At 47.6% G+C, this 25,146-nt stretch overlaps 1 protein-coding gene across 2 annotated transcripts in view; it reads right to left on the reverse strand.

Annotated features, from left to right (window-relative positions):
- Positions 1-4,620: 4,620 nt before the first annotated feature.
- The window catches only part of LOC142585124 (chitotriosidase-1-like), a 139,737-nt gene continuing 119,211 nt past the window's right edge, over positions 4,621-25,146 (reverse strand). Inside the window, exons 2-7 of one of the 2 annotated variants that reach the window (XM_075695642.1) lie at positions 22,214-22,518; positions 15,055-15,307; positions 11,938-12,293; positions 9,927-10,244; positions 8,454-8,629; positions 4,621-5,748 (exon numbers count right to left, since the gene is read on the reverse strand). In XM_075695642.1, coding sequence (XP_075551757.1) covers positions 5,202-5,748; positions 8,454-8,629; positions 9,927-10,244; positions 11,938-12,293; positions 15,055-15,307; positions 22,214-22,492 — 1,929 coding nt within the window. In that variant the 5' untranslated portion in view covers positions 22,493-22,518 and the 3' untranslated portion in view covers positions 4,621-5,201. Of the gene's footprint in view, positions 5,749-8,453; positions 8,630-9,926; positions 10,245-11,937; positions 12,294-15,054; positions 15,308-22,213; positions 22,587-25,146 lie in introns of those variants that run through there. The other variant, XM_075695643.1, reaches the window with a different exon arrangement.

The raw sequence follows: 25,146 nt of genomic DNA on the forward strand, positions 1-25,146 counted from the left end.
GCTGTTTTCCCATCCACTTTCTTGGGTATTTATGTGTCCTAGTAGAACCCTGGGAGTGTTGGCCAGCGCCGCCACTCACAGACCTTGGCGGACGTCCTTCATGCCGCAGGCGTCACGAGAACGTGATCTTTTCGGGTGAAGGCAACTGGTCAATAAACCCACATATGCTACCTAAAAGCATCAATGTTGCCGGATTCGGGACTCTCGTTATATGTAATCAACGAGAAGAAAGGGGGTTAACCGAGGGGCCCGATTTTTATTAGTCATATCATAAGAAGCCAACAAACACTGACACCAAGGACAACATAGGGGAAATTACTTGTGCTTAATAAATGAAGTAATGAAACGATAAATTAATGGAAATTAAAGTGGATGAAAAAACAACTTGCCGCAGGTGGGAACCGAACCCACAACCTTCGCATTCGCGAATTTCTTCCGGTTCAAAGTGTGTAAACATGCGACATCAGAGAAACCTGGTGTGGCAGACTCGTGGTACAAGACACTATAGATGCGTACACATCACTGGGCTACCCAAAGCAGTCCATTCAGCACTCGAGGCTTTAAGGGGAATTGCATTTTCCTGCATCACCAAAAGGTGCATTTTGATGACAGGGTGAACGTATGGCTTTCAGCCACCACACCAGACTGACTGGAGGGCTCTTGTGACCCCACGTGAATAGTCTCCCTTTTTATGTTCAAAGCTCCGCTCTGCTTGACGTGCATTTTGGACAGGTGGTATAAAAGGTGCTGTTATTTTTTGTGGTGGTGCTTGAAGAACTGAGGTTTTGTATTGTAATAATGGGGTGGACAGCTACCTAAAAAAAAAAGCTGGCCTAAGTTTTACTTCCAGTACTCTAACTATATGAGAAGGTAGGATACCTACTGGTATGGCTTCAGGAGTTTACAGCCAGCCAATACGGTTATGTGGGGCTCTATGCCAAGAAGCAATTCCATCATTTAACGCCTGGTGCATAGTGTCCCTCTGCTTGAAAAAGTCTGACACTGTTGACTGTCGTCTAAAGCTGACCAGCAGTGGTCATCTTTGGCTTTACAGTGTTTTTAATAACGATGTCCTCCACTTGCTGGAGCAACTCAAAACCACATGAAAGACTTCTGACCACTGGTAGTGCAGTTTCTCTTTGTCAGAGGTACAATTGGCAGATAGGAACCATAAGCTCTTTTCCGAATCTCAATTCAAGAAGGTAGTGACATTCAGTTTGGTGTGACTGTCACATTGAGTAACTAGGACTGCATGTGGTTTCGTATCCTGTTTCAAATGTAAACTGCTACCCTGGAATCAAAGTTCTGGATAGGTGATACAGGGTTTGCTGAAGACAAAAGTTAATTCTGTGCTGGTAGAATGGTAATGTTCATGGTAATCCAAAGCTACATTCTGAAATATCTAATGCACTCGGTATATGAATAATTAAAGGCCCCATTAAGCAGCGATGTCAATATTCATTGCAGATTTTGTGAATTGCTGCCTCATTGTAGCACGAAGTTGAGTTTCATAAAGCAAAAAAAAAAAAAAAAAAAGAATATTTGTGCCAGTACTCCATTAAGTCAGGCAATCTGAAACAGGTTTGGTGCAGCATCTCTGTGCCAAGGCTTGCCATGCTGCAGTTTGATGTTCTGATCACATGATGTCACAATCTAATATGGTGTCAAAACGCTGCAGATAGGTGGCATGGTAACTTGTCTGCAAAGTTAATTTTCACACGACAGTTGCAATGGGTCTTCCCTGCAGTTGGGCATTACAGACAGCATGTCCTATTCACATGAAACACAGGGCAGATGTGTGCTAGGCGGAGATATTAGTCTGAGACCCCTTTTTTTGCTAAGTGTTGTGCAATGAAATTTTGTGCTTGTAAGGCTCTTTCTGCCCATTCCATTATGCCAATTGAATTTTCTGTAGCTTCAATAGTTTTTCTTCAGTGTTGCCAAAGAAAAGGGAAAAGCCGAAGCGCAGGGCACTCAATAAAGTTATTTGAATTAATGAAGAATGGGCTTCATAGCAGTCGTTGAAAGGCATCCCAAAAACCTTTAAATCTTATCAAGTGCTTGATTCCACAATGCAAACTTGATATCCAAAACTTGTATTTTACTAGTATTGCAATTCAACTCTAATAATTCAGCAATCAACATCTTTGCATTCTATATGGTTCATAGCAATTCTTGAGAAACATTCAAAGCCCTTAAATCTTGTCAAGTGCTTGAAAATATTTTCATTGGGTTTGACTGCTTAGAAAGCTGCCTTTAGCTAAATGTCATTGACATGAAGTTTTGCATTAGAGGAGAAATATGCCAACATACTGGCTCCCCCCTTTCTGCACAGGCATCCTAGTGAAAGCAAACACAGTCTTCCTGTTCTTACGCTATACACTAAGCACCCATGTCCCCTGTGTGACGTCGCAAAGGACCAGCTCAGGGAGCTACTGCCCAGAGTCCATCTGGTTGAAGTTGACATAGAGAAACCGGGAAATGAAGCTTGGCAACGGTGCTATCGTCACGACATCCCAGTCTTCCACCTCGATGGGAAATTCCTCATGAAGCACAAGGCAGACCCACGTCTCTTGGAGGAGCGCCTTGCTGCTTTGGCTTCATCTCACTAAACATTGAATGAGCGCTTGACCTTTGTAAATAAACATTGTCATGTTTGATTAGTGTAGCTATTATTTGACTATCATGTTCGAGCAATTTTTACCACTGGGTACCTCTTGAAGGAGTACTGACGTGGCAGATGTAGATGCAATAAATGACGTCCGATAGTTAAGTGTCGGAATGCTGTAAATAATTAACTCTGATACTTCATGTACGGACCAGTTCGGGTACCAAAGAGCTGGATACGTCTTGCTACATTGGCTGGCTTTGTCCATGTGATCATTGCGGATGCTGCATGCCAACGTACCCGGAAAGGACGCACTTTATTGACATTCACTGATGGAGTCCTTGGAGGTCCTCAGTCCAGGGCTAGAAAAACGTGTACGCAGCACTCGTAACTCTTCACCAGAAATGTCATACCCACTGATCTCAATTATGTTCCCCCTAAAGTACAGATCAGTGGTCATATCCAGCCTTAAGCCCAAACCCCACGAGTGCGCTTTCTTGCGCGACAGCGAGGAGCGGCGGCTTTCGAGCGACGAAATGTGCCGTCGCGCTAACAGATCGCTCGGTTCTGGAAATCGAGAATTCGCCGCCCCAAAGAGCTTGAGCGACTAGCCAATAGCGCGAAGCCGGAACTGGATGTACATCAGTCAAGTACTATGATTGTCGTCGCACGGAACGAGCAAGCGACCAAATTTTGGTACGTGCAAGGATAAAACCTACAGAAAGGCCTTCAGAAATGCTGCTGCTCTTTATAGTAAAAAACATAAAATTAAATTAATAAAGCAGGCGCCACGCCGGTTTCGGCACTTATTTGCTGCTGTCGTAACGGCAACACGGCGATACGTCGCTGAATGTCTCTCGCGTTGGGTTCGACTTGTAGGTAATGAGCGAAAGCAACAGCCATCATGTGGTTTGTCGCCGTTGCGCGCAAGATTGCTTGCATGGGGTGTATACTTTACTGCTACGGAATGTCGACAATCTTTTTCTTTTTTTTTTGTCCTGCTGGTACCCGGAGAATGTCAGTGGCACCAGATAAGGAATCTTGAGACCAGAGCGTTTGAAATAGTGAAGTTTCGGAATCGAATAAGAGAAATGCGTATATACAAAAAAAAAAAGAATGTTTATAGGCTGCATACAATTTAGCTGAGAATTCTTATTGAGTTATTAAAAATTATTGAGCGGAGAAATCATTGCACCCTGCATTGGCTCGAAATCGCGCGTCTATGTGGCAGCTCTCGCGCTGCATAATTCGGAGCAGTCCTCGCTCATTGTTCTCACCCCTTCAGAATTGAAATGCATGTTGTTGTAAATTATTTTCGAAGTAAATGTTGGATAATTTCAAAAGTTCAATCTGTATTTACCTAAATCTTGATTTCCAACTTGCATATTTGCAGATGCGCCTTTAACCCCACAAAGTTCAACGTGTAATTTTGATGTACAACTCTTCAAAATACAAATAGAAACGTGGTACTACGGTGGCGTTCTTGGTATGCTGTAGTGAAGTTTTATTAGCGACAGTTCAGAAAAGTAATTGCTAATTATTTTATAGAGTATACTTACGCTTCAACAGTGCACCTAATGGCTAGAAATAAAGGAATTTTTATTGTGGGATGGTGTTTGGGGTCTGTGGGACAGGCCAACTGCAACGAAATTTCACTTTGGCTAAATTGGTAATAAGCATGTAGCATATACCACTGAAGCATTCTTGGCGAAGCTGCAGGGCTGGAAATTGCCAAATTTTCTTATTAGCAGCCTTGAAGTAGCGCATAAGCGGACGAAGCGTGCGCCTGGTGGTTAGTGGTTATGACGTTGCCTCCGAGATCTTTTCGTGCACCGTGGCATGCGCCTAATCTCTCTGGTCATCACGCCTGACAAGTGCCACCTGTCCGCACTGAAATTTCAGTATGTGGCCTCCCTGACCCCGTCCCCGGTCAAGTACGCGACCCCTCACACCTTCTTCCCCCCTCCCCCCCCCCCCTAAAAATAAGAAGAGAAGGATCTGGCTACGCGGCTATCCCCAGCTGCACGAAATACTGCTAATTAGCGTTTTCTACGCACGCTGCATATGGTTATGGGCACAACTGTGATTGGCAAAAAGAAAGAAAAAGGTCCGAGCGCCCATGTTGATCTCTAAGACGTGGCCCTGCACGAGATAACTAGCGCCAGTCGATTCCCCCCGTGGGTTCGATCGGCGACCAAAGCGCTCGCATTGAGCGGTGATGGTGTGCGAAAAAACACAGTGCTTGCTCTTTGGGTCGTGATGAATTTCTAGTGGTTCAATAATGCGATGTGATCTGATAAGTTCCTTATAGGCCTCTTGTAGTGCTGCTGCTAGTTTAAATCCCTCTGTAATGGTACCGCTTTGAGGAGAATGCAAAAACATTCATATCGACATCGTTTTATTACTGCCGTCATCACAGGTCCATGTGCAGCGTTGGGACGCTGAATAAAAATATTTGGTACTGGGTAAGTGTAGTTCCATACCTCTGGAGGCATGACTTCATTAGCGACTACAACTGCGTGTGCTGTCCAGTCCTTGAAGTTGGTGCGCAAAGGTGAATTTGCTCGCCAGTATACGAGGGCGAGCCGAGACGTCACTTCGAAATGCGATTCCCGTAGTCGTCGGTGCGAGGCTGCGGTCGTCTCCTCCCGCCCGCCCGCTTCGGTATGATCCAGACCTTTTTCGAGCTGAGCGCCCGGTGTATGGCCCGGAGCAGGGGCGACCGCGATTCGCCGCAGTCGCCCCGAAAGTCGTCGAAGGCCAGGTCCCAGACGGCGACGCAGAGGCCCGGCGTGCCCATGTCCCGGCGCATGCGCGACAGCTTGATCGGCAGCGACTGCACGCCCTCGTAGGCGACCCAGTCGCGGAAGTGCACCGCGTAGCTGCACATGCCGTCCGGGTCGACGCTGTCGCGCAGCAGGTACTGGCACACGAGCGGGTACTCGAGCACGCCACGGGCCTGGCTGTCCCCCGTGGCCGGACCCGCCCGCCTGGCCGCGCTGCCCGCGTGGAAGGCGCCCGACGAGCGCAGCGTCCATCGGTGGCCCATGAGCGACACGCTGAAGCACAGCCGCTGCCGGTGCTCGCGAGGCACCTCGTGCTTGAGCATGCGCATCACGTCGCGCATGGTAGGGCCGTTCCTGTGTGCGGGCAGTTCGTGAATATCTTAGCTAGGTTAGATTTGGGGGGGATGCTGCTCTACATATACAGACAGGCTTCACATCTGTGAACAAGAAACCTGTGACGTCGATAGCGCGCCGATGCGTGGAAGGAACAATGATTAAAAATCGAATCGCCTTTTGCGAGTTCCCGTCGCGTTCACTTCAATTTCGTATTCGCCGTAATCTGCGGCTTAGCTTGTTCTCCATGAGTGGCGATAAAACGCTCAGCGCGCCAATCAAATCACACGCGCCTGCCAGAATCGGCAGGTTCTCGGTAGGCAGCCATCTGTATGGCGTGATAGCCTGGAGCGGGTCTATAAATTCTGTAGAATTCAGTCGTGCTGTCAAATTCGCGATGTGGTCAGTTCTTGTTGGCCCGCATTGCTTGCGGCAACATGGCGGAATTTCACAGTGGGCGGAAGAGCACCCGGTCTCCGACTTGAGTGGCCCAAATGGGATATATTAGGAAGAACTGCGTCAGTGGATTTGCCCCTTAAAGTCAAGAAAGTATAACATAGCGCCACCGTGCTCCGTTACCTCTCTGATTGCGCCTCTGGCGGCCTTTCTGCTCAAAACGGCAACCTGGCGGAATATATCAGTGAAGAGTAGCATTCATGCAGGAAGGAAAGACTTTGGTGAGCGTCACGTGACAATTTTGAAGCTTGCAGTGCTATAAAAATATAAAGGCAATGAGGCTAGTGGGAAATTGGCACTCATTGATTGATAAGTGCGCGTGGCGATCGCGACGAGGGCGTCACTTAAATATATAAACCGAACAATGACGAGAATTTTGGCAACCATGGAGGGTCTGTTTCTCAAGAGTCAACTTGCAGATAGGTATATAGGCCCCGAAGGGAGGGAAGAGCGTCGTCGGAGGAAATTGCCATGCCGAAGCTGGCTGCCTGACGTCACGCTCCCTCATGTAGCCTTTCTCCTTTCCTCTATGATGTAGCGACCAAGGTGGGGTATAAGGAGCAACAGCGTCAATGGGTTCCCCCATTCACCCTCCTCATTGTCTATAGAGTTAAGCATGCTGCCATCATGGACCGTTACCGCTATACTGTCACGGTCACCTGCCAGGTGCGTATCAGCTAGCACGCGTGCGAAGGCTGGCACGTTGTCGTAATGGTAGCGGACAAAGCACTTGGTAGCGGTATGATGAAATGTCTATATTTACTGAAGTGAAAAAGTCGACTGGTGACATTATTCCTATAATTTCGCCGGGGGCACTGAAATACCATTGGAACTAGAGCCTATCGTCGCCGCACCTGAATCAATGATTGTGACTGAGAGAAGTCTTGAACGGCATGAACAGGCGATGTCGGTCGTGCATGCGGATGAAAAGCAACCTATTGCTTTTTTCAACCGTCGTATCCCATTATTCTGCGCTCTGGTCTCTCTGGAACAAGGCCAACCTTAGTAGTAGTCGCATCACAAGCTATATCCGGTTGGTTGCACTGTTCAGGCCATTCCTACTGCGGCATTGCACAGAATGGTGCCAAGGCAAAGAAAATGCAGTCGAGCGCAGGAGAGGATATGTGTAGCGTTCTAACACAATGTAATGCTTGCGGGAATATGATTAAAGATAGCAAAAATTGTAGATTGATGAAAGGCGCGGGGCCTTCGTCCTGTAGTGATCATAATATAGGCCGATTTCATTCATCACGTCACGGGGAACTGGTGCGGGTACATCGCGCCACCCGTTATGTCATGTTTGCCTCTTTTCGAGCTTACCAAGCCTCCCTTCGCGGCCGCGATCATAGTATTGGTGATGTTACTCTTTAGAGGGAGTAAAAACGCTCCACTAAGTGATATACTATTTCAACTAGATTCCGCTTCGACGCGCAATTAAACCATCGGCAGATGGCTCGACAGAATTTTTTATGACGCTGCTATCATTGCGAAAAGTTGGGCGCCAGGCCCTCACTACTGTGATCACTGCACTGACCCTCCCTGGGTGGCTCGCATTCACACTTCAGTTCTGCGCATTTCTACGTGCCTCAACCGCGATTTCGTTGGCCCGCAGCAGCAGTGACCCATTATCGATGCCAGGTAAAGCGCGCCCAGAGTCATCTTGCAGCGGTGTCCTAAAAAACGTTATCGCGTTATTGCCAGCCCATAACAGAAATGTACCAAAAATTTGGAGGACGCTTAAGCTTCGCCTTTAAGAGTAGAACGCGATAACATTCAAAGACCGCTGATTGCTTTTCATGCATTCCGGCAACTGCAGCTTATGTATTCGCAACATTTACTGGGAAGCACTGACGGCGAACGCTACGCACGAAGGGCAAGCTTTCTGGTAGAAACTCGGCCTCTTGCGTGGGTCGATCTCCTGTTATTGTTTAGCACTTTTAATATTTCAGCCTGAGAGGAGATAACATCGAAGATATGCGCTGTCGGTGTTTTTTCTTCATTACATTTGTTTGTGGGCTGCCGTTCTCAAAATCCCGAGTAATCACTTCGTAAAGAATGAAAGACAAAGTCTGAGCAACCTTGTTGGTATAAGAGTGGTTGGGTATGCGTGGTTCGGAATTTGGTTCGAACTGCTTTTTGCCGAAGCGACGACCGACGCGGGACGCCGGATTTCCTGCTGCACGGGGCTCTTAACGCTGTAGCGTTAGTATCGCGTCTTTGAACTGAAAACAGCGCATTATGCACGAGAGCAAGCGGCGTTTATGCGATACCTGGGCGCTTTGTTCTTGGAGCGGCCGGCCGTGGAATTGGCAGAGGGTGCGGTGTACGGGCTGGGGCACTGCGCATATTTCTCGCTGGCGTCGTGGAAGCCGTGCGTGGTGGCCAGCAGGAAGTCCGCCTGGTCCGCTATTCCTGGCAGGTGATATCCGCGGTGGCGGTAGTCCTCCTGCCCAAAAACTCTCACAATTAGGGTCTCAGGTGCATGACGCGCAAAAGGTAATCGAACTGCAGGACAATCCAAGCAACCTAGTCACTACGCCAACCATGGAGGAAGGATGGTGCCCAGTGAACTGCTCTTTCAGACTGGAATCTTTTCACGCCCGCACCCGCGATTGCAGCAAGCGCACTTGAACCTCGACCCAGTCAGCATTTGTCGGCGCCCGCCGCGCAGGGACTGCTGGTTGGATGGCGGGGCAGATGGCGGCAAACCCACGGCATTGCGAGCACTGGCGGCAAACATGTACGAGAAGGACGGGCTGATCGCCATCGTGGCCGTTCATTCTACGTTCTTGCAGTCCCCGGCAATATATGGCTGCCACCTACTAGCCCAGAGAATGTTGGTCTTATTTCCGTAATTTCGACTCCGGCGAGACGTTAAAAAAAACGGAGTTTTGTAATCGAAATGCATGTGCACACAGTAACAGATTTTGTACCCATAAGGTCCCATGGCTAACACGGCCAGTCTCGAATGGTGAGATCAAATCGTTCATGGGGAAAAAATAATGTTATCCTTTTTGGCGACCTTTTGTGGCAAGCGGTGGCAAGAGATATTTGCAGTGCGTATAAAAAGTGCCCGCTCCTTGTACTCAGTGCCCAGCCATGGACACGACCTCCAAATGGGCATGCCACAATAAAGAGAAAATATGGCATTCGTTGGTATGCGGCCGCCAAGCCGACATCTATACCTAACTGCATCCCGTCCCTCTCTACTCTCTGCGCGGCGCGGCGCTCCGCTCGCCTTAGCAGGGACTCTCCGTGCAAAGCCTTGTGATGAAGCATACGATAAAAGAACGTGTACCGTGGGAGCAAATGGGGAAAATAATACACAGATGTATACAGAAGAGACGCGCCTCCGTTGCTAGGCGACACCTGGCTGGGCGGAGCATGTGCAGAGCGGGCCCTTCTGGAACACAAAGAACCGTTCCCAAGTAAACATGATGGTGGCCTGCGGTATACGATACAACAACTGCATGGAATAAAATTTCGCAGAGCTCTGTCGCTGTTATACTCTGGTGTCGGATATTTCGGTCCGCATCAAATGGTCAGAATTAAGGCACAGTTTTCAAGCACTGTTTCTCCCATCAGAGGATGTAGTTTGAGCTCTCTGTCGGGGTTCTTTTTTCTTTTTTTTTTGTAACAATAAGGGTAAGGACGTTAGCCGTGGGACACACCAGCACACTTAAGGGTGTAGCGCTTTATACTGTGTGGGCGTTTTTCCTTGCAAAGAGATGAAGCGCCCGTGCCTGGTAAGGCACGCCGACGGTGATGATGTAGCGCAGCCCGAAGCGCTCGCGCAGCGTCTCGACCAGCACGAGAAAGTTCTGCTTGTCGTCGCGAGAGCCGCAGTGACCGCCGGGCTGACGCCAGTCCAGGTGGAGGCCGTCGAAGCCCCGGTTGACGAGCCACCAGAACGCCTTGTCGGCAAACGCGCGCGTCCGGTTCAGCTGGCCGGCCATGCTGGAAAACTGGAAGGTGTCCCGCTCGTCCGGCCCGCCGCCCAACGACAGCAGCACCTTCAGGTGCGGGTAGACGCCCTTCAGCTCGGAGGCCTGCCGGAAGCCCTGTGCCGTGAAAACGGAACTGCTGTCGACAAGGGCGAAAGTGCGCGGTACTGTAGATTTGATATTCGAAACCCATATACTTTTCGGTATTTGTTTTCGAATCGATTCATTGATCGTTCATTTTTTATATTCACAGTAAACGTTGGAGGAAGTGTAAACATTTGTCGGACCAATACCCGAAGGTTATTTAATAGTCCAATCACAAGAGAACGCAGGAAACCGCGCGCTAAGAAGTTATAGCGAAGCTATAAAAAATTGCATGAATAAAATAGCGTGTGCATTCGCAAATTTCACCTCCATTTCAAACACCAATTTCCAACACCCACAATCATGCGAGAGTGGTTCGAAAAGTACGGTAACAAGACCATTCAGCGACAGAATAGGTGTGCCGATAACTCTGATAAACCATATGTCTGGTGAGACATTGGTATACCAATGTCTCTAGCATTTTCACGTAGTCACTTGGAGTGTTCAGGCATTTATTCAGTATGTGCACGAAAGCAACTATGCCGGAATAGAGCAAACAATCAACTTTCTGAAGCCGCGTCTCGACACCCATAATAAGTGAATCCCGACCATCCAGTTGCTTTTCCCATTGGCTGCGTCTGCACGGTTCGATGAGCCGAAGATAAATTTTTCCTGGTGAGCTCTGCTCCATGTGCAGAAACCTCATCACACCGCACTCCTCACTTCAACCTCCGACCAAGTACGCCCTAAGTGCAGTCATCTTGAGAACTGCTATGTCGCTGCGATGACGCAATGGCTGCTCCATGGACCTAGCGGTGGCATTGGCTAACGGTGGTCATTTTGCTGTCCTCTGCCTGCAGCTTCGAAAACGTGGCTAAAAGCGGAAGTATTGCCACCATGAGGTATTTTGTTACTTTACGTTAACCACTTACGTTTAAAATTTACCTTACGTTAACCCTTACGTTAACGCTTACGTTACGCAGACCCGAGCAACTCGCGCATCGAAGACAGCGAAGCTGTATTATGCAGAGTGCTCACACCGTTCGGGAGGTTCTATAGAGGTCTTGTTTGCCACTATCTGGAAACTACCCCATTCTTAGTAGCTGGTTCGCTCTATTCGGTTCATTTCCTTCGTTATACCTGTGTCCTTTCAGATTATTCGAATGTGTCCGTGCTTTTACTACATCGACACTAGCCGCTATATGCGGCGTATGCGCCAGGTCAACCGATGTGTTCCGACGGCCAGCTGTCATAACACCGATTCGTGGATGCGTTGCCGGCCTGTTCTCTGGCTTCGATTTTACATCGGGCATGCGGCGGCACGAAAACCGCCTTGGAACTCCCTTTTGCTGTGACAACACTTTCCATCGCGCACAATGCTTCGCGAGACACGGGCTGCGCAAACTCAGGGCACATAACCATAGGTGGCGGTAAAATGAACGCATCAGCGCGTGTCTCTTCTCATCGTATGGCGAGGCTGAATACCGCCTGCCGAGTGCACTCCGACATAGACATAAATGCTACTGTAAGGTGCACGGGCGCTGTGATGTATACGTCACAACGGCTCGTACACCTAATAGTAACACTTAATAGAACTAGACAACTATCCCACCTCAACGGCATCTCGGCAGGTCTACCTGGAAGTGAATTTGACGATCTTCCACAGATAGTTTATGCTAGACTACATCTTAGCAACAGTAAGACTATAGCCTATAACGCCCCCTGCCTGGTAGGTCTCGTCGAACGTGGGGTCCTTGCTGTAGATGGAGCCATCGGCCGTGACCCCGGCCGCGTGGTAGATGAGGTGGGTGCAGAAGGCGCCCGGCACGTCCACGACGCGGTAGTGCAGGTTGGGAAAGCGCAGGAACACGTCGTGTTGGTACACGCAGAAGATGGGGTTCGTGCTCACGACCTTAGTGCGGTAGGGCACGAAGTCCTCCGTCTCGACGACGTGTGTCACGGCGTGCACGGGGCTGCTGTCCACCAGCGGGTGGAAGTCCTTGCAGGTGGCCGCGTCGAAGCCCAGCTGGACAGCGAAGCCGTGGCCGTCGTCGCGGAAAAATATTCCCTTCCGATGCATGCCTGCCACGAAACGGCGCACATTCACGAATGGGCGACCGCGTGGCCTTTCTATATAGAAATCCATCTTCACTTACTGTTTTTAGAAAGCGCTCGGAAATCGTTTTTCTTTCCACGAGTTCTGCTATTTATTAAACATTTGTCGTTGCTGTTACTTGTGATAAAAGCTAGCATTAATGTTTTGTTTTTAGGAAGAACTGTTTTACTGTCCCTGCAGCGCTTGTATGTATTTACCTATGTAGTATTTATTGTGGAAATGGCATTGCAATGCATCCTATACCCTTATTGTTAATGGTCACTTTGTTTTTAGAGCGCAGCTGGCGCCCGTTCCTGCGGCGAGCGTCGGCGTTGGCGTAACTGAGTGAACGTGCACAGCGAAATATGAAAAAGCGAACGCGGAGCGCAGCAGTGGATGAAAGACGCGAGGAGGAACGCGGATGAGAGTGTAGCGGAAACATGAGAAGAAAAGCGAAGTGTGGTGACGATGGCTACGAGATGGCGCCAAAGTAGCGCGCGTACGTTGGCTGCTATGAATCGCGCCTACAGGTCACTCACGCGTTGGTTCTCGCGATCTCCAGAATAGCGAGGCAGTTGGGCCAGGCTTCGCTCAGTTTGCAACGTGCCGCACGAGAAAGATTGTCCGCGCCAGCCAACATATAGAGAAATGAAAAGACGTATAGAGCTGCGCTAAAATTTCGCATTAGGGAGTATCGTAATCGTCGGTGAAATTTTATTGCACTATGAGTTAGCCTACCTTTTAGTGGTTTCTTTGTAGAACTTATTATTGAACACACATTTATAGTATATGGTATTCGTGCGTCAATATCTATCTTATAGATATTGTCTCGTTTCTCTGCTGAAAGCTATCCTGTAAAATGCTGTCCTCTCGTCAATATCCTGATGGTTTTACTCTGTCTGTATTCAAGCGGCACATGGTGCTATAAAGGCCTAGTCAGGTGACTCGTGTCGTCCCGTTTAGCCTCAGTGCCTTGATAGCCATGCATTGTTAAACAAACGGAAATCAGCAAAACTATATATAAAGAAATAAACGGCCGACAGTGAGCTTAACTACAAACGTACACGCACTCACGCACACGATATCTTAAAGTAACACTAAAAAACAACACTAAGTCTTTTCGGACTGATAAAGTACTGTTTCAAAGCATTACTTTCATGGTTGTTGCTTTAAGTTAATTGTTCCTTGCTTGCCGAATTCAGTAAGAGTGGCCGTTTTGCTATAGTGCCAAAGCGTAATTCATTGGTGTATATTACTTTGACATTCGCGTTTAGTTTCCCTCTAATTTTTCTAATGGTGATATCAACTCCTAAATTTTGTTAAGGTGTATGAGTAAGATTCTGTAGCATCATGTGATCAGGAAAGATTTACCGGTGAATCTGCACGCGTTGGAGAGAGCGATCTTGTTGCAAGGGTACGTAATAATAAAGTACTAATAAAAGTTTCCCGGTTTAGTCAGCATTCTAAAACTCATACCGACGCAACGACACTTGTATTCAAGCACGCAGGGTGCTTATGCTTACAAAAAATTACTAGAGAGAACTCGTACGATCATTCTTATATTATGGGAATGATGGTCAGAGCGCGGATTTGTCCGATATTCGTGCTTGGGGCTTCAGCTGTTCCTTTAGCGTTATTTATTACGTTATGAAATCATATTTCTCTAAGCGCATGAAGGCTATAAGGGCCTGCGCACATGCGTAATTAATGCGCGAAGTGTTGATTTCACAGCGCAGTAGTTTCTCGAAGAGGATAAGTTTGGAAAGACCGGACACTGCTAAGGTCCAAGTTTGGGCAAATTAACAAATTAAATCAAATCAATTGAAACCTTTATTTTATCTCCGCGAAAGAGAGGGGGAGTCGGGAAAACCTGTTTAGGAAGCGCTTTACGAAGGCCAGTCCCATTAGTACAGTTCGACGGCATTTAATAAAGACATTGACATGAATGGCTAGTCCTACATATCATAAGATGTCAACAAACGAAGTCCTCAAGGACAGCATAGGGGAAATTGCTTGTACTTAATAATTGAATCAAAGAAATGACAAATTAATGCAAATGAAAGTGGATGAAAGAACAACTGGCCGCCGGTGGGATAGGAACCCAGGTCTTCGCATTACGCGTACGTGCGATGCTCTTATCAAATGAGTTACCGCGGCGCCGTTTTCCCGTCCACTTTCTGTGGTATTTATGATGTACTGCTAGAACTCTGAGAGTGTTAGCCAGCGCCACCACTCACAAGCCTTGGCGGTGGATGTGGAACATCCTCTCTGCTGCCGGCGCATCACATGTGCGTGATCTTTTTTGGGTGAAAACTGTTCAATGTACCCACACATGCTATATGAAGGCATGAATACTGCCGGATTGATAAAAACATCACACGCGTAATGTGAAGACGAGAGTTCATGCCCCAGCTGCGGCCAGTTGCTTTTTCATCCACTTTCATTTCCATTAATTTACCATTTCTTTAATACAATTATTAAGCACAAGTAATTTCCCCTATGTTGTCCTCGGTGTCTTTGTTTGCTGACATCACATCACAAATAAATATCGGGCCCCTCGCTTTCTTCTAGTCCTACATAAAGTATTCTGGAGAAACATATCAGTGGCAGAAAGAAATCCACCTATTATGCATCATTCGCACGCTGGATGAACTGTCACACTTGCCTCCCGTAGACACTAGCGCCAGGATCCCCTTTATAGTTAACGCTTGTAGGAAACTCTGTTATGGGACTCCGTAGTGCTCTTACCTGCGGCCATGGTTCCGACCTTGTAGTAGAGCACGCACAGGGGTAACAGTAGGAACACCGTCGACACGGCCACGAACGTCGTGAACATGTTGGTGTTGTTGCGGCGCGCGAACGAGATCAGCTGGTCTCCCCAGGCCCGAATAGTCGGGCCGACGTCGTGGAACCGCGAGCGGAACTGCAGCGGCTTCCGCAGTGCGGCAGCCAGGCTAGCCAGGCCCGCCGAGTAGCCGCCGCCATGCGCCGCACTCGGCTGCTGCAGCGGGTATACAGTGAGACATGGCAGATCAGTTCTGCGAAAGCCCGCTGATATGGGAGCATAGATTCAAGCAAGGGAAAACTTGTCAGTGAGAGGGGAAAATTGTGGCGGGGATATATGTGTAGGTCTATGAAGGCACCACTGCAGTACACTCTAAAAAACGTTTACGCCCTTTCGGGGCTTATCTTGTCCCCAACCAACAATCGTCAGCTAGCTTGCCCGCATTTATTAGCGCGGAAAGCGCCTGGTACCTTCCTGTCAAGAACGCTATAGTTCATGCTGATCGATGCACGCGTGCCGTTTGTGGCCTGAAAGTACAGGGAGGGAAGCGTTAGAAAAAATTCGCAGTTCCGCCCGAAAGGCGAAGCACCGATTGCGATAGCCAATTAGTAGAGTAGATACGAAGTAAGGATATAGTTTTATCGGCCGTAAAAAACTTTGAAACATTCGCTTACCAACTAAAGGAACAATTAGAGTGTGTAAGCGCGACTCAACGAGGACGTAGAAAGAAACCTACACACAGCGACAGCTCGGTCTTTGTGTGTCTGCTTCTTTCTATCATGGATTCAAACCAACTAACCCGTCAACGTGTTTTAACTAAATTAGCCAGCACGGTGTCACGTGCACACAGGTAAACGAACAGATCTCGCCCCATGAGAGTGGCAACTCTCTGTGAAAACGCTGGAGTTAGGAATCGCGGCAGCAGCCGCGAGCCAATTGACTTCCGCGCATCTGTCGCTTCAACGCGAACGAAACGTCGAAAGCACTGCGCATACGAAAGCTATCGACACTGTGCGCACTCTGCAAACATCTCACATCGCTTTGAAGATGAGGCCCGCGCGGGCGCGCATTTTGGGCACGTTGCAGATCGCCTTCAAGACACGCAAGCGCTGGCAACGCGTTCCTACGGCGTCCGCCAAAGGCGTCTACTACAGCGTCCGCGATTCGCATGGCCAGCGCCGTCGTATACGCCGCGGTCGCCTCCACTCTGTACGGAGCGGCGGGCGAGGAGGACATCGAGGCACCGTAGCAGCCCAAGCAGCCGCCGGAAAAGAACGCCCCTCCTCCCTCGCCACGTTCCTCGCTCGCGCACGCGAGATTGAACCGCGTTCACCGGCTCACTCTCACTCGCTTTCACTCATACGGAAACTCACGGCGACGGCGACGGAAGAAATGCACCTGGAGTGTCCATATAACTGCCATCGCAATAAAAAACCGTGGAAATATAAAACACAAAAGATGCGACAGAAAACATTAGCGGCGAACGACACGTCTCCGCGATTCTCTTCTGTGGGAACTTCGTGTAGGAACGCAAGGTCATTGAGCCGTTGGTTTTACACAACGCAAGAGGTGGGCTATTTGAGCTGGGATGTCACGTGAGAAGGCAGAGAGCGCTCTTATTTAGGGTTTAACGCCGAAGTAAAAATGTTAAAACAGAAATAATGCCCGCTCCAGCTGTGCTATAAAATGCCTCAATATAAAGCCACACAACCTTAAATTTGTTTTGCGGGAGGAACGAAGGCGAGAAAAAATAATGAGATGTGTTGGCATGCAATTGAGCTATTTGACATCAATTAAACACTTCCTTCCTGAGCCAGCTGGGGGTGATAATGAGACGGATTCACTGCGCAGGACACACTTTCGTATCACCTCTCAAGTGAAGGTAGGGGAAAAAGCGTCCGACTGCTTAGCTTTTTTGACTGCACTATACCTTTGAAATCGGCCCATATTTCTAGTTTGCGCTTTAGACTGCAATATCTTTGCGATTGGCCTTCTGGACATTCACTTCAAGTGGATACGTCTTACAAACTCACCGGATACAATTCGTTAATTGCAGTATGGGCCGTAAGGTCATTAATTAAGAAATTAATTTGTCAATTTCTGTTAATTCGTTCAATATTTGTTTTGATTTTTCGTGCTCGTGATGTCCGCCTCTTTGAATAATCCAGCTCAAAGGCAATAATTATGCAAATGACATAGACAATTTTTAAAAGTTCCATAAAACTTAAAAGTTATCACCCCGTATTGTACACGACCAACAGGCCTGGAGTGCGGCCTGATCCCGGTGACCAGAACCGGTAACGCACTCTCTCACCAGAGCAGGATTGGCCACCCTGGTGCAGTACTTGGCCACAACCTCCTATATGAATACAACAATCAAACCCCGGCCCTCAGTCCCCAGCAGCCGCGAAGCAACTGACCACGGCGGCGGTCAGATCTGTGACGCTGCAGAGGGTGCTAAGAATACCTGGCTCCGGACAGGCCGCCATTGGAATCTGAACCTGGCAACGTTTAACGTTAGAACGCTATCTAGTGAGGCGAGTCTAGCAGTGTTATTGGAGGAATTAGAGGGTAGTAAATGGGATATAATAGGGCTCAGTGAGGTTAGGAGGACAAAGGAAGCATATACAGTGCTAAAAAGCAGGCATGTACTGTGTTACCGGGGCTTAGCGGAGAGACGAGAACTAGGTGTCGGATTCCTGATTAATAAGGAAATAGCTGGTAACATACAGGAATTCTATAGCATTAACGAGAGGGTGGCAGGTCTTGTTGTGAAACTTAATAAGAGGTACAAATTGAAGGTGGTACAAGTCTATGCCCCTACATGCAGTCATGATGACCAGGAAGTCGAAAGCTTTTATGAAGACGTGGAATCGGCGATGGGTAAAGTCAAAACAAAATACACTATACTGATGGGCGACTTCAATGCCAGGGTAGGCAAGAAGCAGGCTGGAGACAAGTCAATGGGGGAATATGGCATAGGCTCTAGGAATAGCAGAGGAGAATTATTAATAGAGTTTGCAGAACAGAATAATATGCGGATAATGAACACCTTTTTCCGCAAGCGGGTTAGTCGAAAGTGGACGTGGAGGAGCCCGAATGGTGAGTCTAGAAATGAAATCGACTTCATACTCTGCGCGAACCCTGGCATCATACAAGATGTAGACGTACTCGGCATGGTACGCTGCAGTGACCATAGGATGGTAAGAGCTCGAATTAGCCTAGACTTGAGGAGGGAACGGAAGAAACTGGTACACAAGAAGCCAATCAATGAGTTAGCGGTAAGAGGCAAACTAGAGGAATTCCGGATCAAGCTACAGAACAGGTACTCGGCTTTAACTCAGGAAGAGGACCTTAGTGTTGCAGCAATGAACGACAATCTCATGGGCATCATTAAGGAGTGCGCAATAGAAGTCGGTGGTAACTCCGTTAGACAGGAAACCAGTAAGCTATCGCAGGAGACGAAAGATCTGATCAAGAAACGCCAATGTATGAAAGCCTCTAACCCTACAGCTAGAATAGAACTGGCAGAACTTTCTAAGTTAATCAACAAGCGTAAGACAGCGGACATCAGAAACTATAATATGGATATTATTGAACAGGCTCTCAGGAACGGAGGAAGCCTAAAAACAGTGAAGAAACTAGGAATAGGCAAGAATCAGATGTGTGCGTTAAGAGACAAAGCCGGCAATATCGTTACTAATATGGATGAGATAGTTCAAGTGGCTGAGGAGTTCTATAGAGATTTATACAGTATAGTGGCACCCACGACGATAGTGGAAGAGAGAATAGCCTAGAGGAATTCGAAATCCTACAGGTAACGCCAGAAGAAGTAAAGAAAGCCTTAGGAGCTATGCAAAGGGGGAAGGCAGCTGGGGAGGATCAGATAACAGCAGATTTGTTGAAGGATGGTGGTCAGATTGTTCTAGAGAAACTGGCCGCCCTGTATACGCAATGCCTCATAACCTCGAGCGTACCGGAATCTTGGAAGAACGCTAACATAATCCTAATCCATAAGAAAGGGGACGCCAATGACTTGAAAAATTATAGACCGATCAGCTTAGTGTCCGTTGCCTACAAAGTATTTACTAAGGTAATCGCAAATAGAATCAGGAACACTTTAGACTTCTGTCAACCAAAGGATCAGGCAGGATTCCGTAAAGGCTACTCAACAATCGACCATATTCACACTGTCAATCAAGTGATAGAGAAATGTGCAGAATATAACCAACCCTTATATATAGCTTTCATTGATTACGAGAAAGCATTTGATTCAGTCGAAACCTCAGCAGTCATGGAGGCATTACGGAATCAGGGTGTAGATGAGCCATATTTAAAAATACTGGAAGATATCTACAGCAGCTCCACAGCCACCGTAGTCCTCCACAAAGAAAGCAACAAAATCCCTATAAAGAAAGGCGTCAGACAGGGAGATACGATATCTCCAATGCTATTCACAGCATGTTTACAGGAGGTATTCAGAGGCCTGGAGTGGGAAGAATTGGGGATAAAAGTTGATGGAGAATACCTTAGCAACTTGCGATTCGCTGATGATATTGCCTTGCTTAGTAACTCAGGAGACCAATTGCAATGCATACTCACTGACCTGGAGAGGCAAAGCAGAAGGGTGGGTCTGAAAATTAATCTGCAGAAAACTAAAGTATTGTTTAACAGTCTCGGAAGAGAACAGCAGTTTACGATAGGTAGCGAAGCACTGGAAGTGGTAAGGGTATACATCTACTTAGGGCAGGTAGTGACCACGGATCCGGATCATGAGACTGAAATAACCAGAAGAATAAGAATGGGCTGGGGTGCGTTTGGCAGGCATTTTCAAATCATGAACAGCAGATTGCCACTATCCCTCAAGAGAAAACCATATAACAGCTGTATCTTACCAGTACTCACATATGGGGCAGAAACCTGGAGGCTTACGAAAAGGGTTCTGCTGAAATTGAGGACGACGCAACGAGCTATGGAAAGAAGAATGATTGGTGTAACGTTAAGGGATAAGAAAAGAGCAGATTGGGTGAGGCAACAAACGCGGGTAAACGACATCTTAGTTGAAATCAAGAAAAAGAAATGGGCATGGGCAGGACATGTAATGAGGAGGGAAGATAACCGATGGTCATTAAGGGTTACGGACTGGATTCCAAGGGAAGGGAAGCGTAGCAGGGGGCGGCAGAAAGTTAGGTGGGCGGATGAAATTAAGACGTTTGCAGGGACAACATGGCCACAATTAGTACATGACCGGCGTAGTTGGAGAAGTATGGGAGAGGCCTTTGCCCTGCAGTGGGCGTAACTAGGCTGATGATGATGATGATGATGATGATGATGATGATGATGATGATGATGATGATGATGATGATGATGATTGTACACGACCGGGAAAGCGCAAGTCGGATGCAGTGTTATTCCACGTTCGTATTCTTTGCAATACCGTTAAGCGTTTTGTTTTCCCTCACGATTAAGGCGGCCACTTTCATCATACGAGTCTATCTTTGTGTCACTCGTTTATGAGTGAATCCTGAACTTCTTGGCAAGATTTGTTGGAGATTGCGATTAGCTCTCAGCCAAAAATAATATTTCAGCTAAAAACACCGAGCTCTCGTTTCTCAATAATCCTGGCATTTACATTAGCAAAAAGCACTTAAGCTGTGAGCAGACTCCTTCTGCCGTGGCTCCCTTTCGGACGACACGAAGTCGGGGGCAAGCGGTTTCCTCGCCTCTCTCGGGCACTATGCTTAGGAGAGGAGGAGCCACGGTAGGCAGGTGCACTGCGTTATTTTTTTTTGGGGGGGGGGAAGGGGGGGAGCGTGTACCCAATTTTTAGGTCGTCACCGAGTACAGGTTGCCTCTGTCATCTGTGTATATATATGCAACAACTATGGTTGATGTGATGCCGATTAAAAACTCAGCTAGACACTTTGAGCGGGTGTATACTTCGCCGCAGCGAGCAAATTTGGCGGTGCGCTGCTAAATGGGAGCAAAGTTTCATTTGGGATTGATGGCAGTGTCGATCGGTAGCTTAACCGCCTACTATAAATTTGTAATTTTCGGGAATATTTGCAAAATAACATCAATACGATCAATTGTCACGAACGAAGACAAACCACAGTGCATTCACCAGCCGAGCGACGCGCTGCGCGTTTGCAGGTTCAGAGAAGAACGACGCCTCGGCTCCGATAAAGTGTCAGACGACCACCATATACAAAAAAAAAGGAAAAGAAAAATTCACCGACGATTGCGATACTCCCTAATGCGAAATTTGAGCGCAGCTCTATACGTGTTTTCATTTCGCGCTATAGTGAGGCAAAGCATTTGAGACACGCAGCAAAGTCGGCGATCGTCGAAAATCTCATTTGCGGGTCAAGCTCGTCGGCTTTTGTAGATGACTCGTCGAAGGTTCCAGCGTAATCGCTGGTGCCACTTGGCTTCCAGAAAGTACTACGCAATTCGCGTCGCGCATGCTATCAGATTACAAAATAATCGCAAACCATGAGAATCGAAACAAGCGCCAGCTAGAGCTGACGCGAACTGACGATAGTACGAAACGAACTGTGACCAGATATACGAGTATGCATCGAGCGGTCGGGCGGGTCCGCACGAAACCAGTTTCTCGCGAACAAGTCAATGAAGGGGCCGCTCTCATTGGTCTCCGCCGTTCACAGCTCGCCTCTTTCACCTGCTGCTCCGCATTCGCTCTTTCGTCTTTCGCTGTTGTGCTCGTTCGCTCGGTTACGCCGCCGCCGACGCTGCTCCTCTTTGACGCCAACTTGAGTCACTGGGCATGTGCGGCTTGTGACAATAATCATCATATAAAACGTATCATCAATTACGCCCTCATGATAAGATTGCAAAATCGCGTTAAAGTCGCTAATCATCTCCAAAGGATGGATGTAATTTGAATTTGAATGTAATATCGAAGCACTGCACTCGCGTGTGAGTGCGCTCTACAGCGATTGTCACTAAAGATTTCCCTCTGACAACCTGCGGACGACACTAACGGTGAAGCGAACTCGCTTGAACTTACACAAAATATGCCCGTCTGACGGGAAGGAGTATTAGCTGAATAATAGCCAACATGTGTTATTCCCGTTCCCGGAATCGCGTTTAAAGCCTTACATCGGTGGCTTCTTCCAGCTGGCTCTCCAGCTCCATGACGCGCCGTCGTGGTGGATCATGGGTGGCCATCGTGGCCACCGTGGTGAACTGGGTGTCGATGGTGGTGAGCTGGGAGCAGAGGGCGTCGTCGGCGTCCCCACCGCGGCTGCGGCTAGAGGCCGAGCTGCGGTCAAAGTCGTAGAGGTCGGTCTCGGGCGCCACCGTCGTGTCGACGTAAGAGCTCTCCACCCACGGCCTTCGGCGTGGGCACGTCCTGCTTTTGTGGTGCGTCTTGGGCATTTTCGGGGGCAGCGGTGCTCGACTCCCTGCAGAAAGGCGCGTTGAACCTGGTGCTCGGCAATGGCGTCGCCTTCTTCTTAATGCTCGTGCGCTCAAGCATGCGTGCCCTCGAGGACGATGGCGATGATGATGACCTCAATACTGTGGCGCACGTGCCCACCAAGGGGGATTGGCTAAGAATAGGGCGGCGTTCGAAGGCAGAATGCATTAATTAACGAAGAACAGCAGACGCAGACAGCATTAACGAAGAACAGCAGAAAAAAAGAGGACGATTGAGCCTACAAAAGAGACTGAAGTAATATGCGCGTTATAAAGAACAAAAAAAAAGAAAGATGGAGAAATTAACCGAATGTAAAAAAAGAAAAGAAAAGGAAACCAGTAATGGGGGGGGGGGGAGGGGGCTACCAATTTAGACGGCGGGGGAGTCACAAGCTAAGTTTACTACGCCGTATTTCATACGTTCCTGTGGGGGTGTTCCAGTATGGATCCTCTAAAACATTACAGCAAAAGAACGTTCAACGGCCGGTAAATTTTGCGCAGAGAAACTTCCAACGCGCACCCTCCTCCTCAGGGAGTCAGCGTCGAGTCAGCAAGAAATAGTCAGAGAATATGATTCCGTTACAGAACAAGCATAGTGATGAGAATGCCAGACGAGATTATTATTTATCGGGAAGGGAGTAGGAAGAAGAGGCCGCGGGCATTCTAATTAAGTGTTTCGAATGTGCGCCGACGCCAGGCCCGGTCTACGCTTGCAAAATTTTGTAGGGGAATTTTCTGCCCTAAGTATTCATCTGGTGAGCATGTTAGACCGCATTTATCCGTACTTTCCCGCTGTTATTCATCATCAATCATACCATCGGATAATACGCAGATGTTATTACGGAACTTTCCATTTACGATGAACACTGCTGAGGCGAGTTGAAGCCTTTCAGCAATCAGAATGGACACACACCTGTCTGTTTGCATTTCCAGAAGCATGAAGGATAAATTCCGTAAATAAAAGAAAAGAAAAGAAAAGGAAGCTCATGTTGTCATGCAGCATTATTTATATTAAATCATTGGTCATCAACATCATCAACATGAAGGTCGGCACCGAAAAATTGTCAAAAATTGTCAACGCCAAAAGAAACGTGGCGTTGTTGCGCTACGAGGGAATTGGAGTAATAGCTTCGTGGGCAAAGGCTAACGCCGCAACTTCTTTTATAGATTTCTATGGAATTCTTAACACTCGAATTCGCGTGACCTAAGCCTTGGTTTCAAAGCATCAACGGTATCGTTCAGCGCAGGTGATAATATATAGTAATGCAGCCTTCTCGTGCCGTTAAAGATTGTTAATAGTTTTGCCGTAAGTCCGAATCATTGGCGGCGATAACGATTGTAATCATGAGTAACCATCGCTTGTGGTTTCTTCTGTTTCTATTTCTCTGTGTTTATTTCTTATCTAGAAGATTAGATTGTTAGAGGTGACACCTTTGCTTCAATTGCTTAATGTGACACGCTCTTTTAAATATTACTCCTTCTCTAGTTTTCTTTTTTTACAACTCCACATGAATTATTATTCTTTTTCATGATTTTTTTCTAAATCTTTATTTGTTACTAGACGCTTCATTTCTAAATTTCTTTGCACTCAACATCGTAGGTATCGATCATGTTTGAAGGTACCAAAATCAACAGTTCACTTCGAGAAGTGCTGTCGAAATGATGGACCCTGCAATTGATTCATATTCCTCCTTATTTAAATAGAGACAAGCTGCTTTAATCCCACCGTAATATTAATAAAAAAACGCATATGAATACTCTTCGGGGGCGGAATTGTCAAAAGATTTCTTTCGTAAGTTCTCTTTGCCATTGTCCGGTCGCCTTCGCTAAATATATATGTCCAGAATCAGGATTGGGTGGAACTCGCTCTTACGAACAATTCTAGCCTAAGTAATACCTTTTCTTCCTTTTTTAATACGGCCCTGGTTTTTAACTTCCTGCAGTGTTCTTTCTTATTCTCTGTTATATCCCTCCACGTAGCAATAAGATAAAAGACAGGTGCATTTTGTTATTTTCTTTGCGCCAGAGAGGCGAATTTTCTCCCCATTCTTTTCACCTAACCCATATTACAGCCACCTTTATACTCAACCAAGATTCATTCGGTCGCTGATTTTGTGCGGACAGGAAGTTGTTCGTAACAGGTGTCAGATTTAACGTGGCGATGCCGCCAGTTTGTTTGCAACAAATACTCAACGCTTATTGTGCTAGTGAGTACCATAAGTAACTGCAATAGATCACGCTTTGGAGGCGTATAGTCTAGCGGCATCGACGGCGACAGCAGCTGAGAACGCGTACATTAATGCGGCAAGTGGCGCGTCGCATCGGGTGCCTCGGTGCGTCCTCTCTCGGGAGAGGGATGCGCATTGAGGCACCCTAAATTCCTAGCGCATCGTATCCATATGAACGGGAGTAATGTCCTAGAAAAGTGAATCGAATTGATGCGACATGAGAGGGTATAGGTTATGACGAGTTAAGCCGGGTCTCGCACGCTGCATATGAACGCTGGCGCTCGCATTGAGGTAGAAAAGAAAACTGAGACGACTCTCGCTATGAGCTTCCTCCCACAGGGCCCGTATTGACAAAAATGTCTTACGCTACAATTGTTCGTAAGAGGA

Source organism: Dermacentor variabilis, chromosome 6 (assembly GCF_050947875.1).
Source record: "Dermacentor variabilis isolate Ectoservices chromosome 6, ASM5094787v1, whole genome shotgun sequence".
Lineage (NCBI taxonomy): Eukaryota > Metazoa > Arthropoda > Arachnida > Ixodida > Ixodidae > Dermacentor > Dermacentor variabilis.